Genomic DNA, 14,953 nt, shown 5'->3' with positions numbered 1-14,953 from the left:
CAAGTGTTCTACTACAAAAAGTATCCCTGACCAGGTCTCATTGCACATTTTCATTATAAACTGGAATTACAGGGCACCATCTAAAGCCTTTAGCAAGAAAAAGAAATTCAAATCTATTCAGTTTACGAGGAGTTAGAACAAATAATAGAGGGCGCTTGAGCTTCGCCTCAAGAGTAGAATGCTATAGCATAATCGGGCCCCGTTCGCATCGCCTTCTCAATCGGTAGCCTTGCTTTGCTTCTCAGTGGACGCTTCAACTGTGCCTCAAGGAAAGGAATGTCTGTACGTGTAACATTAGCCATTTCAACCTATCCTACAATGCCAACTGCAAGTACAGTTGCGAAGTACCCACTACACGTCCGTAAGGCAATATGCGAACCTACGCAGCTGCTCACTTTGTTATGTTTTTGCTGATGGTGATGACTAAATATGTTCGAGTGCTTTGTAATGGGTGGGCCTTTAAACTCCTCACTTGTGCAGTTTGAATGTCCTGGCGCGAATGTACGGTTCTGCCACACATCATTACATGCGTTAAGGAAACTTCTCGTATTACATGACATTCGTATAGAGTCTTTTTTTTTTTTCGAAGGAGTTCCAAAAGCAAAGGCGCGCCTCTATGGTAGAACACCTGCTTGCCATGCAGAAGACCTGGATTTGATTAACTCTTAAACCGATTAAAAAAAAAATTATTTATTTGCATCTATCTCGAATTTTCGCTCATGAGCAACGATGTTTTTTCGCTCACAACAAACGACACCGACACCAAAATTTCTGTGAAACGAACTTTGTCGCGTTAAAATTATTGTTACGATGCCACCAGTATGCGAGCTTAACTGTCAACAAACGTGCTCTCCCCATCTGCTTCAGGGAGCGTTCGCAAAGGGGCATTCTTTTTTTCCTTCTCTCATGTACTTGAGCTGAGGGACCTCATGAAGTTCACGTAATGACCCGCGGATTTCCCGTCACCCTCCTTTTACTTTTGCTTCACGCCACATTTCCAGTGGCAGCATTTTGCATTTGATGATCATCTGAAATCACTTGGCATTGTCAGTGACATTTCAAGCATTGTGCAATGCATGTGTGTCACTGCTTCAGATTTTGCTAACATGATTGCCACTGCATTATCTATGGCTCCACATGTTTTTAATATGCAAACCTGGCGAGGGGTGCTTTCTGGAAATACAGATACCAAAGTCCTACCAATAGAGAAAATGCAATGGTGCAAGTGATTTTTTTACTTGCTGCAGTTCCTTTGTTACATAACAGAAAACGATGGGAGAGTATATGGCAAGCAATTCATATTAGCGAAGTATAAGATGTGTAAGTTCACCATTTATGTTCTTATTCTTTCAAGTCTCTCTACAATAAGTTGGAGGCAGTGCCAAATCAAAGTGTTCCTTTGAATCGCAATGCTTTCGGTACACAACAAAAAAAAAAGTCAAGTGTTCTGCATGCTCTCATCGCTCAGATTGGGCTTATCGTTGCTATATGCCCAAGGTTATTCATTGATATGGCAGTTTTGTGCTTAGGTCACATGCGCCGCATATTTGTGATGGAAGTTTTGCCCTGTAGTTGTGTATTTAAAGTGCATCTAATCACTGTAATATGAGCGCTTATGTATCAATAGCAAGCACTTGAGAGGAAGAGAGCAGCATGGAATATCTCCTTTGTCTGGATTCACACATGCAGACAGGAGAGCGAAGATGAATTGCATTTTGCGGAGTGCTTTTTCAGCTTTATGCTTAAGGTTATGGTTATCACAGATTTCATAAGAATGCTGCTACATGTGGTTATTAATTCAGGGTTCTTAGTGTTGGTGTCATGATTTTCCCGAGTTTATAGCCACGAGGCATCTACCCACACTAGGTGGCCCCAGGGTAATTATAAATGTGTGGTACAGTAAAACCTCGCTAATTTGAAGGATTTCTGCTGTAATGTATTTTGCAATGTAAATTTGAGGGGATAATTTGAAGTGGCGGTCGGCACCCCTGATTAATTCAAAAACTTTGGGTGCCATGTGCCAATTCCCTGTCCAGATTTCGCTGCAAATCCACGGAAATGACTGCCCTTAGGAGCCACAAGACAATGCAATGTAGTGATACTAATGAGTGACAGGTGAAGCACCCCAGCCTCGCTGCTGCTAGCAAGAGAAAAAAGAAAAGTGGTCTCGTGGTCAGCTGAAATGTGCGCCTGCGGAAAAAAAAGACGTGCTTCACTGCAACACAGTGGTGACCTGCGGGCAGCATGTCGCATGCTTCTCACAATGTCATGATTTACCAATTATTTCTGGGAAAAGAAAAAAAAATAAAGGACGGTCTGACAAAATTTTCTATGTATGCGAACCTCCAATTGGCGGTCGCTCTGGCAATTTGCGCACTTTGTGTACTTCGAAAACCTCAATGATCATGTTTGCCAGCCAGAACACATTGCGAATTCTGTCTCATTGGCCGTTATTAAATTCTTTATTTTGCCAGAAAAAATGGGCGAGTGGTCGTACCATGATACACTGACGCTGCGAGGAGCAGGTGACATGCTTCCTGCGTGTCAAAACTATAATGCAGGGAAGCAAGTTGTCTTTTCCACAGGCGCTCATTTCAGCTGACCATGAGACCATTGTTTATCTATTTATTTATTTATTGCGCTGGCAGCAGCGAGGCCCGCCATTTCTCTGGCATTGCGATATTGGGACCGGGTATTGCTTAAAAACATCACCTTTGGAGCCGCAAACTAGCAGGCACAGCAAGCGACCACCTTTTATTACTTTCAGTAACTCAAGGTTCCTTGCCTCCCGCTTTTTGTATGTTTCTTTAATTCGAAAACACGCTTAATTTGAAGATTTTTCACAGTTCTGGTGACTTTGAATTAACGAGGTTTTACTGTAGTTACTCTAACCTGCAAAGGAGGGCAAGCAAAAGCTGTTAATGTTTTCAGTATGATGTTCTTTTTTTTTCTTTTTTTTTCTTTTTTTTTTTATAGCAAGAAGGATAGTGATCAAATAAAACTGCCACCACTTATCTGCACACTATAACTTACTACTGCCTCATGTAGGGTTTTTTGTCACCCTTTGAGCACACATATGTTGTCTGGGACAGGTTGATGCCAGTGCGTAGGCCAGCACATGCATGTGAAGTGTTGAGGTTGGTACCTGGCCTAAGAATTAAAATATGCCAATACAGCAGCATAATTTATTTCGAGTTGCCTGAAAAGAAGTGACGTTAACGTTTGTTGTTTCCAACACCCCCTCTCCCCCCCCCCTTTCTTCTTCTTCTTTTTTCTGGTATTCTTACATTTAGGGGCAGCCTAAGATGTCGCATGTTGCATTGTTTATTTTGGTGCAGCTGGCAGCCACCAAACAAGTTCCCGTTCCAACGAGTGCGGCTGCCATCGAGCGCACGTGGTGACGAAATCTTTACCGAAGGCCAGGAAGTGGAAGTGTTTTCTAAAGCCAATGAGCAGGAGGCCTCTGGTTGGTGGGAGGCGAGGGTCAAGATGACCAAGGGTGACTTTCATGTGGTGGAGTACCAGGGCTGGGACACAGCCTACTCGGAGATTGTACCTTCTGACCGCCTGCGGCCAAAAAACCCTAAGTAAGGCATCCCTCCGCAACTCGTTTTACATTGGAACCATTCCTTTTTTCTGGAACTTCATCCTTTTCTGGCATTCATCTCCCTCCTTCCTCACTCTGTTGTCAGGCTGCTCTCTTGGTGGTTCTGGTTGTTTATGCCAGTGGGGAAACTTGTATGGAGGGCACACACTCTTTACCGTGAAGTGGAGGGCTGTGCCTAGTGTCGTCTTATGGTAGGTGTCCTGTGGTAGACAAATTTGAGCAGGAGATTGTGACTGGTATGTCGTGCCCTAGCTGATATTGCAGCACCCACATTGTTTCATTTTTTCCCACACATGGGTCCCCGATTTTGAAAATGCTCTCAACATCATCAAAATTTGAGCACACATGATCATGTAGTGCTCCACCGTGATGGGACACTACTTTATAATGACTTTTGGTGGACATTTTGAAATTGCAGCAAAAATTTATAATGACACCAGCATTAATTATGCTTTCTGTGCCTAATGGAAAAAAAAAGCAATTTGTTGCACCATGGTTTTATTTTTGTGTAGTTATGTTGCTGGTCTCATCAGTGACAAGTGTTTGTCTTTGTTTGTAGCCCACCTATCACCAAGAACACATTCACCAAGTTTGAGTTGGACGTGCCTGACGACCTGCGCGAATAGTGAGTATCTTAGCTAAATTTATGTGGTGAGACAAAAATTTTGGCTGGTTTCTGGGTCAGTTGGCGTGACCTGGCGCCTTCGGCCGCGTTTCTTTCTGTGGTTGTGGCAGTTCTAAGGATGACTCGGCCCACAAGGAGTTCAAGAAGGCCATTGGGGCAGCTGTGGTTCGCTACATCCCTTCCAAGCAGTGCCTCATGGTTATCGTGAGTGGTCTTTCTTCTCTTGTAGAATGATCTGCTTTGTAGTGGTGACATTGTCAGTCTAGACCTACACACGTCTCTAGCCTTCATGTACTCTTTGAGGAAGTGCGGATTTCAGGACTTCTACCAGAACTCTGAACAGTTAGGAGTTAACTGAATTCCACTTGTCATTTTGGTGTCACTTTATGTGGTTCACAGTGTGAAGTGTATGGATCCAACCTTTCTTTGGTGTTTTCTTGGTTAAGCTAACTTCTTCATACTGGATGGAAGAGGTAAAGCCATGGTGCTTCATTTGGGAGAAATTTAATATTATGAGTACTGTCAGTGCCTCAGAGGAAAAGCCCTATTCTGGGTGTGAGTACCAATGCTATTGAAGCTCAGTAAACTAGTAAGTATGCAGCTAAGTACAGTAGTAAGCTAACATGTTCTGTGGACATGCAGGCCCGCTCAGAGGCAGCCAAGAAACGAGCTGAAATGATGAGTGAAATCTACTACCGGAACCTGCGGCAGAAGTTAATCCTGCTCAGCAAGACGGAGGAGGCTGCCCGGCAACTTGAGGCAAGTTCTCTGCTCACTTAGCACGTTCCTTGCTATAAATTGTACAAAGGTTAGAACCATTTGGTAAAAAATTAACTTCAATATGCATATGTCATTCAATGACCAGTGCTATGCAATCATTGTACAAGACCCCCCCCCCCCAAATACAGGACATGTATTTTACAGGTCTAGGCAGCCAGCACAAATTGGAGAACTTGAAAGATGCTTGAGAGCAGTGATTTAATACTGTCATACTTTCACATGTTTCACATACCCTCACTGTGTTTGTGACTGTTGTAACCATAAGAAAGCTGCAGAGGAGAGATTTTGGTGCCTTTAACAGTTTTGAGATAAATTTCAGATCTGGTTTTCATCAGTCCTGAAAAGCATGGTCCTGTTACTGTAAACCTGGATGTAAAGCCTTCCCTTTCCATAATGTAATGTTTATAGAAGGCCATGCATTTTTTAAACCTTGGAAGAAAATTTCAATTTATTCTTCATGCAGATCACTCTGGCTTTGACTACAGTGCAGTCCACTTATAACGATACCACATATAACGATATATCGGTTATAACGATGGGTCGAGTCAAGTGTGTCATTTTATGCATTAAGTCTATGAGGAAAAAAACCATATATAACGATATGTTATTGGCCGCATATCGGATATAACGATCAAAATTTGCCATCTGGGCGGCATTTTCTGTGTATAATAATCGTTACATTTGCGTTTCAAATTCCCCTGAGACGAACGATACCGAGACGGGGCGAAACGTTTACCTACGCGAGTTCGTATCTGCCGCCATTTCCGCGCTGCGTGTCCCGCCCGCGCAGCCCACGCGCCGAGTGCATCGCGAGCTTGCGCAGCGCACCACAAGATGGCGCTAGCCGCTTCACGTTGGCGTGCCTCGCCACTCGCGCGTGGCCCACAATCGCACCGAAAGGAGATGGAGAAGAAAAAAAAAAAGGCGAAAAGCAAGTTGGCGCGACGGTTGCGACGGTGCCGGTGCCGCGCGTCCTCCTTCTCTCACCCCCGTATTCTACGACCCTCCACTCAACGCTTCACCTTGACTTGAGGAAGTCGATAGGAGCCCCGTCTCTCGGCAGAAAAAGTAACCACATATCAGCGATAATCTGCAGTAATTCTTGAGAAGCGTGGCGTCATTTTCAGTCGAGCAGCGGCGCTATCCTCAACTCGGTCAAGTGAAGGACGAAATTAGAGTCGAGGCTTGTTTGAGAATACGGGAATACGGGGATCAGTGGATCAGTCTCTTTGTGCGAGCGGCGGCCGAAGCAGCCGAAGCAAGTAGCCCCTCACGAAATCAGCGGACATCCTTGAAGATGGCGCCGGTCAAGCGCAAAGCTGTGTCACTTGACACAAAGTTGCAAATATTGCAGGATTCTCGGCGCGGCTTCAAGGTGAGCGCCCTCGTGAAGAAGTACGAGCTTGCCCAGTCGACAGTATCCACGATTTTGAAAACTGGGAGCACAGCGATTGCCAAGGCCGGAACGAGCGGCCACGCCGACCAGCGGAAAAGGGTTAGGGAGCCTCTGTATGCCGACGTCGAAGAGGCGCTGTACAATTGGTTTCTGACCACTCGTGCCCGTAACGTGCCCATCAGTGGGCCAATACTTGCTGCGAAGGCTAAAAATTTCGCCTTTCTTCTCGGACGGCCGGATTTTGAGCCTGGAGGAGGATGGATACAGCGTTTTAAAGATCGTCACGGCATAGTTTACAAAAACGTGGTAGGAGAAGCGGCGTCGTTGGATTCCCAGGCAAAAGAGGAGTGGCTACTGGAAAAGCTACCCAGCGTCCTGGAGCGCTACGCGGACAAGGACGTGTACAACTGCGATGAGACCGCTCTTTTTTTCCAAATGATGCCGTCAAAAACGCACTCACTAAAAGGTGACCCATGCCCCGGCGGAAAGCATTCCAAGCTGAGGGTGACAGTGTTGCTGTGCGCCAACATGGACGGGAGCCACCGCTTCAAGCCCTTCGTGATCGGGCGATCAAAGAAACCGACATGCTTCAAAAATCAGCATATCCCGGTCCGCTATCGCAGCAACAAAAAAGCGTGGATGACCCGTCAACTATTTGAGGAATGGCTGCTCGAGGTGGACGGGATAATGGAAGGTCAAGGCAGAAAAGTGGTGTTGCTACTTGACAATTGCAGCGCACACGCCGTCAGCCCCAAGCTAACATCTATTGAACTGATGTTTCTGCCTCCAAATACGACGGCAGGTCTGCAGCCGTTGGATGCCGGTATCATCGCTAACTTTAAAGCCTTGTATCGGCGGCGCGTGCTGGAGTGGCTGATACTGGTCATTGACCGCTCAGCTCCTGGCACGTCGGCCGACGCTGAGTTGAAGATCAGCCTTCTGAAGGCCGTGCGCTTCGTGTATGGGGCTTGGTACGAGGTCAAACAGTCCACGATCAGCAACTGTTTTAAGAAGGCGGGCTTTGTGTGCCAGGACGAAGCTTCCCCGCCTGCTGATAGTGCGACCGACACAGCTGAAGCCGCCGACCTGGCCGAGCTCTGGGCGCACGTCGCTGGTTGTGACACAGGTGCCGTGTCGATGGACGAGTTTCTGACGGCAGATTGTGCTGCATCGTCCTGCGAAGAAATCACAGACGAGGCGATCGCCGGGGATGTGTTGTCGCGGCAGGCGACAGCGTTGAGCGACGACAGCAGCGACAGTGACAACGAGGCTGGCAGTAGCACTTTGGCCCCGACCTCCATGTCCACGGAAAGTGCACTGTCGACGATTGACCAGTTGATTGACTTCATGCACGCTAAAGGACTGCCGGAAGTGTTCGCGCAGCAGCTGGAAGGCATGCACGCCGCAGTCGTGAAGCTGCGACTGCCGCGAAAGCAGGCGAAAATATCGGACTATTTAGGTGCACCTAAAGCTTGACTCTCTCGTTGGAGCTTAAAATAAAGCTTTGTTTTTGCGTTTTTGACATCCTGCTTTCTAGAACATCTATTCTTTAGTGCAAGTGGTGAATTCGGGATCGGAGCTACGAAGGTACGTTCGGCGTTTTTTAACGCGGTAGCGTTAGAGAGCTCGTGTCGCAGAAATTCCGCTGTCGGCGTCGGCACCGTTGGTTGTGAGCGAAAAATCATCCGTGAGCGAAAAATCGAGAAAGTAGCAAATAAAATAAACGATAAGATCTTCGGTCCCAATGAGGATCGAACCCAGGCCGTTCGCGTGGCAAGCAGGTGTCTTACCACAAAGCCACGATGTTGCTTGCAGCTGCTTCGGACAAAAACACTACATAAATGCCATGTAGTAGAAGGAGTCTCCTGAACGCATTTTGTTCGGCAGGTGTCACGACGAAAACGAGCCCATACGGTAGGTGCATTCGCGAGGCCATCAAACTACGTCGAAAAACGCCGGGATGGTGCAGCCATCGCCTCTAAATACACACACGAACTTTCAAACAGCTCTAAAGATGGACAACTATGTCCATCTAGAGGAAAACATATCAAGCCAACGCAGCAAACGCTAGATAATGTGCTGCCATCTGTGAGGCATTGTGAGAAATATGTCTCGACTTTTCATGGCATCCGAGAGGGCCGGCGCGCGGCGTATATATTGGAGGCCATGCGACTCTTGCTTTAGATCGAAAGCCTGTAAAATTCGCGCGCGTGCGTGCGTGTGTGAGTGTAGCAATACACATTGATATGTATGCACTTAGTGGTTGAAGTGCGCACTAGGGGCCGGATTTCGCTATCGCGTTCAACTTTTAAAGGCGAAGCTTAAGGGTCCCCCAATTTTTTTTTTTTTTTTTTTTTTTTAATAGCGGCAGTCCAGATATAGCGATCACCGGTTATAACGATCATATTTTTTGTATTTCTCGATATCGTTATAAGTGGACTGCACTGTATAGACCACTTATGGCATTCATTCAAAACAAAGGCTTCAGTATTTTCTTAGCTTGGACTGTAGTATTTTACTACTTTTAAGGTTAGCAGATCTGAATATAATGCCAGTCAACTTACCGATGATGGAAATAATTCGACAACTTAACTGGTTTATGAAAAGGTAACTATTAGAAACAAAAAGAAACCTAACACTGCCTCTTATGAAGGAAGTGGTTGAGAGGTCCTCATTGTTTTGGAACAGCAGTGCTTTACCATGGGGGAGGGGGGGGTGTACAATAAAGTCAGTGCATACAAGCCAAGGTAATAAATATCCTTACTGTGTAGGGTGCATTGATAGGATCTGTTGTATTTCATTGTACTAATGGCAGTAACACTCATTTTGAAAGCAGTGTTGGGTTAAAAATGGCATCTAAGCTTAACCATGCTTATAGACTAGCTAGAAAACTTGGACATAGGTCTTTCATTGCTAAATAGTGTAATATACTATCCCTGAATGATTCAGGCTTTAGCGGCAGAGGCAAGTCACATCTTCTGTCACATTGTTCACATTTATTGTTAATGTATTGTGTGTGCATAATTAGCTAGTTATTGTGCAGTGCAGTGGTTGGATTGCATTCGTAATAGCTGTCGTTGGTTGCTAGCTGAGGTCAGTACTGACTTGTCCTTGTCGAGGCATAATCAGTGGTTGGAATGTTACACAAGTCTGTAACATTAGGGTGCCTGGGTGTCTTGCATTATGTTGCCTTCGCACGTTAAGGGACAGCCTTGCATGCACATACAGCAGCAACGACTAACATTTGTGTCTCTATGGAGTCTTGGCCTGTGGTCTTGGGGGTGCTTGCATGTCTATGCTTTAAAGCACGGGCGGTGTTGGGAGGTGAAATTGGTTGAGAGTTTGCTTTTCTTAGAAGCTTTGGATTTCTGAGAGGGAGTCTCACCTTGTGATAGAAAGGCTTTTGACCACAGAGCCACCTAGCTATATTTCAGCTACTGGATAGGGAATGTGCATACTACAGAGAAATAGCTCATTTTCCTGACTGATGTAGGCTATCAAAAGTACTGTGCAATATGGGCGACAGAGTTACTCTGTTACTGACACTTTTGTGTACTTATGACCTTCACGTCGCAACCGGGTGGGGTCACTGAGGCAGGGAAGGGGAGTAGCCCTGAGGGAGGCTACTGCCCAAAATCTCCATTGTTCTAGTTGCTGAAGTGCTTTCATTATGACTGTAGGCACTTCAGCTGTATGGATCATGAGGTTTCATCTCTTCCACTCTATGACTATTTACAAAGATATACAGGGTGTGTGTGTCCCGAAAGTATAGCGGTTATATGCATTAAAAATATTCTTTTCACAATATCGTTACAACTGTAGAAATTTTTCAAAATAGGCTCTGCCATGTACAGCCTGGAGGGTGTCAATGGGAATCTTGTTTAGAGTATATGTCGGGATGCTTGGAACGCTTCGATGGTCCCAAAAGGGAATACTTTCAGGCCAGTCCTGATTTTCTGAAACAGAAAAATGTCAGTGCCAAGGCTTGGTCAGAGCTGAAGGCAGGCTGGAAGCATTGACAATTTGTGCTTTGGCCAGGGACTCCCAGATGTGCAGAGAGGCGTGGCTGGGAGCCTTGTTATGGTGCAAACGCCAGCTGTTGGCAATCTCTTTTCTCTTTCGGACGACCCTTCTTCTTCATCTCTCAAGCACATCCACGTACTACTAATAGGCAGCTTTGTCTGTCTGCCCTCGGGATAGGAATTTTCTGTTAACTACACCCTTGGTTTTCATTTTGATGTTCTCACTCTTGCCTTCTTGAGTAGGGGGGACTCAAGGTGGGCCATATGGCACATCGGTGCTCCTCGGTGTTGTACTCGAATGCCCATGTTTCATCACTGCTAATGACATGTACCAAGAGTGCACTTGCGATCAACTTTTGGTTGTGCTTGTGGTTGGCCGTTAACAGTTTCAGGATCAGCTTGGCACACACATTCCGCTTTTCGAAATTGTTGCTAACACTGTTGTGCAAAGTGGTTTTTGATATTTTATCTCTATCATCTGTGCACTCGTTAGACTGTCAGTATTCAAAATATCATGAACATGACACATGTTCTCGTCAGTTTTGCTGGTCGTTGGCCATCTAGAGGGGAATTTATTGTCTAGGTTCTCCTTAATGGCTTCAGCCACATTGAAACTGGAGAATATAAGTAGAGTCACCCTGTGGGCCTGTTGATTTTTCAGCAGGAGTGGGCAAGACCTTTGTTGAGTTTAGCATTGTACAAGGATCTCTACAAACAGAATACACTTACTTTCAAATGTTACAGCGTTTCCTAAATTGGTTTGCTTTTTTGTGTTTGGGTAATGTAAAAAAAAAAAAAAGTTTTGCAACTCTGAACAGATTCTACCAAATGAGGTACAATCTGAAATTATTTTTGCAGCACCAGTCATATATCTTGAATGGCATCCTAAGCAGAGAAATTTGACGAGCTTTCCCAGAACGTCGTGGAAATTTGAAATTAGCAGTGAAATTGGAGGGGGCGCTTGGTTGTAATCTTGCAGTAGTACCTCTTCAGAACCTAGTCGATCCAAGGATAATTGACCATGCCCTGTAGCCCAGGACAAACCAGCTGCTATAATCACTTGTTTATGATTAGCATCTAACTATGTAAAGAGGGTGTATGACAGCTATTACTGCAACTCTATGCATCTTTCTCAGTAAATGGATTAACTGGAACACATTTTGCTGATCCCTCGAGGTTCCGTTTAGTGAGATCCTAATGCAACTCGATATTAAATGCATATGACTTCAACTAGGGCATCTCTTAGTTCATCCATATCTTTGGAGTTCATTGGAAGATATTATAAAAGAGCAGCTGCATTGAGAGGTGGTCAGAAGGCAGAAACACTGTTGCACTTTCAAGACTTCTAAGCTGGCTACAATTCATCCTTCACTGACTCGCGCAAAACACACAGGGACAAGAAGAGACTTACGAAGAGAGGTGCGATCCCTGTGTGTTTTGCGCGAGTAAGTGAAGGATGAATTTGTTCCAACTAGACCGAATTGCAGATTAGCTGCAATTATTCTCCAGTGCTCGAGTAATACAGTCAAAATTAATGGTGTGGATTATGCAGCAGGTCTCGTAGCTTTCTTTTTCTGAATGTAACAGTGTTTGTAAGCTGTTTTAATAATGCAGCTATTTTCTTGTACGCTGCACTTGTCTAGTGCCCTCTGAATAGATCTGTTAATGGAGAATGAATTTGCCAGTTTGGCAGCATTTCCTGTCGTGCAACATTTTCTCTTTTATTTAGTGAAGGGGACAGGGGCAAGTACATTAAAAGTGCCTCTTCTTCTGCATCTGTAAAAACAGCCAGGAGTCTCAGAATAAATCTTTCAGTCACTTCAAGTGAGGGCAGCAGTCATACCATTGTTAATAGGGTGGCCTATCTCATGAAATTACATTGTACTTTCAATCTGTTTTCGCTTACAAAAGCAATCCAATTGAAAAAAATTATGTTGTGCTTCTAAGAAGGGTTGTAAAAAATTGAACCGGCTCCTCTTGGTACAGAGAAAGGTTAAGCCAGTTCATGATAGAAGTTACAAAGTTGAGACCACTGTAGCGATTAAGACACTATATTGTCTCTGCTGCGTGGTTCATGCAGGCACTCGGAAGCCTTATAGAATAGATTTGAGGAGGGGTTTTTCTCAACAGCATCAATCATTTGTAACTGTTTATTGCTATCTGAAATTTTATAATATAGGAAAATGGGTCTCAATTTTGCATATTTATGGCTGCAAAATGTCATTACTCTTTGAATTGTTAGTCCTTTCCTATTCTGGCCATGGCATGCATTGAGCAGTATTTCAAGTTCTCAGACGCAGTTCATATCATTTTACTTCCTAGTACAGTTAAGATAGTGTATCTACGTGAGGAAAGTGGGACTGTACTGCAGGTGCCCTGAAGGCAGTCAAATTTTTCCTTGTTGGAAACTTGCAGGCTAACTACAGGCAGTCATGCAGCACAGATTCTCTGCAGCTTTGCTACCCAGGCTTTTGACTGCTACTTGCAATGTATTCATTGCCCTGCTGTTACATAACTGCCTCATTCTCTGTCTGCTTGAGCAAATGAGAACTGAAATGAATATGCAGTTTATTTTAACTGCCACCTCAATCCCAGCTTGAGGTGTGCTTTTCCTTGCTAGGCGCTTGTGTGAAACGAGGCAAGCTGTGTGGAACATGTGCCATATGCTTAGCCTACAGGGCTGTCACTCTTTAACAGCTGCTGTGCCAACCAGCGTGTGCTTTGCAACATTTCCCTTTGCAGAGTCGTAAGTCTTCTCAGAGAGGGGACCCGAATTCGAAGCAAAAGGTGTGTGTGCTAACCCTTATCATGCCTGCGTGTGCGTGCGTGTGTGCTGGGCTTGCAGCATGGTGTTGAGCATGGGGACCCCAACTTGCTTTGTGTGCATGACTCATCCAGCGCAAATAGGCCTGAGAAAGTGCCCTTGAGGGTGGAGAGTAACATCCTACAATGAGTTCATTGGGCACTCTTAATCGTATCGTGGTTTCGGGGCGTTAAGCCCCAACAACTATTATTGGGCAGATATCATGTTGCAGTATACATTTGTGATTCGTGTATTTCAAAAGTGCCCCCAATCTTAATTGTTTACTGATAATTTGTAGTGTTCATGTGTTCACTTTTTGTACATTTGCAAATGAATGTGTATGGACTGCAGGTTGCGTGGAAAAAAATATTTGTTGCTGTACAGGTATGCAAACAGCTTTATTTAATGACCTCATTGTAGTGTTTGACCAAAAACCTTTGTTTTTAATGTCCTGGTTCATTTGCTTGAGACATGTACACATGCAGCCGAGGCACCTGTCGTCCATGTGCATTTGCTTGCAGGCATACTATTTGGTGACAGCACTTGTTTCGTTGTACTAGTGTGCATGAGCAGTTATACTAACAGCATGGCATAAGTTTGAGTTCAAGATGCTGTTCAAGATGCATGCACTAGAGTGACACTTAACAGCATGAATTCTATACAGCAGTAAGGTGACCTGTGCATGCAGTGATGTTGACTTTCCCTAGAAGTAGAATAGTTATGATGCTTAATTAGTCCACTATGACAGTCACAGAATCATGTTGATTGTGAAGTGGGCAAGTCTAATAAAATCATCTCTAAGCTGGATCACAGATAGTGACTTGAACAGTGCAGGTTTTATTGAACCTCTCAGTTTAGAGACTGAAGTCTAACACTAGTCATCTGCATGGCTTCTACTATGGGACCAAATTGATATTGGTACCTTACATAGCATCTTGTCGAAGTCAACTTTTAAAAACCAGTAATACGAATTCTTACCTTGGGCAGCATAATCACTGTTTCTGCCTAAGTGATTTCATGGTTGTACATACAACCCTTCAAGCCCTAGCATGCCAATGAGCTACTGCATGATACATATGCATGGGGGGTCCATGTGAAAATTTTGTATATGCAGGGCCACAATTTCATATACAGTAAAACCTCGTTAATGTGTACCCGTTATAAAAATGCTGACAGTTAAAACGTAGTTGTGGTGAAGCCCCAAATGTGTCTTCGTAGAGCCTAATGTATTTGCTGACCAGTTGATCCATAGTGGCTTGTCCCATTGGTTGGTGCATGCCAAAGCCACTCCTGGGGCGTAAAGGTTAACTGCACCCCTTAACGAGTGGTGTGCCCATGCCTCAACATGCAGTGAAAAGTCCTCTGCCTTTACAGTAAGTGCGGAGGCCGGTCAACCAATGATTCCAGCATTGCTGTGATAATCTGGAAACAGTGAAGGTGTGACGACATAAACCAACAAATGCACCAGTACGACCTAACGCTGACCGCCCCGTCACAATAATCATTTTCAACTATCTGCTCCACAGTGCATGTTTTTAGCGCTGCTGTAAGGATACTTCACTTCTTTTATAGACTGCTTTCCAAACACGCCGCGCTGCTGTTCACTGCAGCCTCCTCCTGTGGGACTTCTAAGTGCTTTGTGGAGTGCATGTCGCTTGCCGAAATGAAAGCAGTTTATCACTGTCATACGGTCTCAACAAGATGCTCGCCAAACTCATGC

General features: G+C 44.8%; 1 protein-coding gene across 8 annotated transcripts in view; it reads left to right on the top strand.

Annotated features, from left to right (window-relative positions):
• LOC119388074 (FMR1 autosomal homolog 1-like) overlaps positions 1 to 14,953 on the top strand; it is a 60,704-nt gene that overhangs the window by 3,867 nt on the left and 41,884 nt on the right. For 3 of the 8 annotated variants that reach the window (XM_037655698.2, XM_037655694.2, XM_049413817.1), the window contains exons 3-7: positions 3,339 to 3,587; positions 4,167 to 4,232; positions 4,334 to 4,436; positions 4,875 to 4,991; positions 13,173 to 13,217. In XM_037655698.2, the coding sequence (XP_037511626.1) occupies positions 3,339 to 3,587; positions 4,167 to 4,232; positions 4,334 to 4,436; positions 4,875 to 4,991; positions 13,173 to 13,217 (580 nt within the window). The remainder of the gene's footprint in view (positions 1 to 3,338; positions 3,588 to 4,166; positions 4,233 to 4,333; positions 4,437 to 4,874; positions 4,992 to 13,172; positions 13,218 to 14,953) is intronic. The other 5 variants (XM_037655700.2, XM_037655697.2, XM_037655699.2 and 2 more) reach the window with 3 other exon arrangements.

Source organism: Rhipicephalus sanguineus, chromosome 3 (assembly GCF_013339695.2).
Source record: "Rhipicephalus sanguineus isolate Rsan-2018 chromosome 3, BIME_Rsan_1.4, whole genome shotgun sequence".
NCBI classification, from domain to species: Eukaryota; Metazoa; Arthropoda; class Arachnida; order Ixodida; family Ixodidae; genus Rhipicephalus; species Rhipicephalus sanguineus.
Note: the sequence above shows the minus strand (reverse complement) of the source record. Positions and strands in the feature narration are given on the sequence as shown.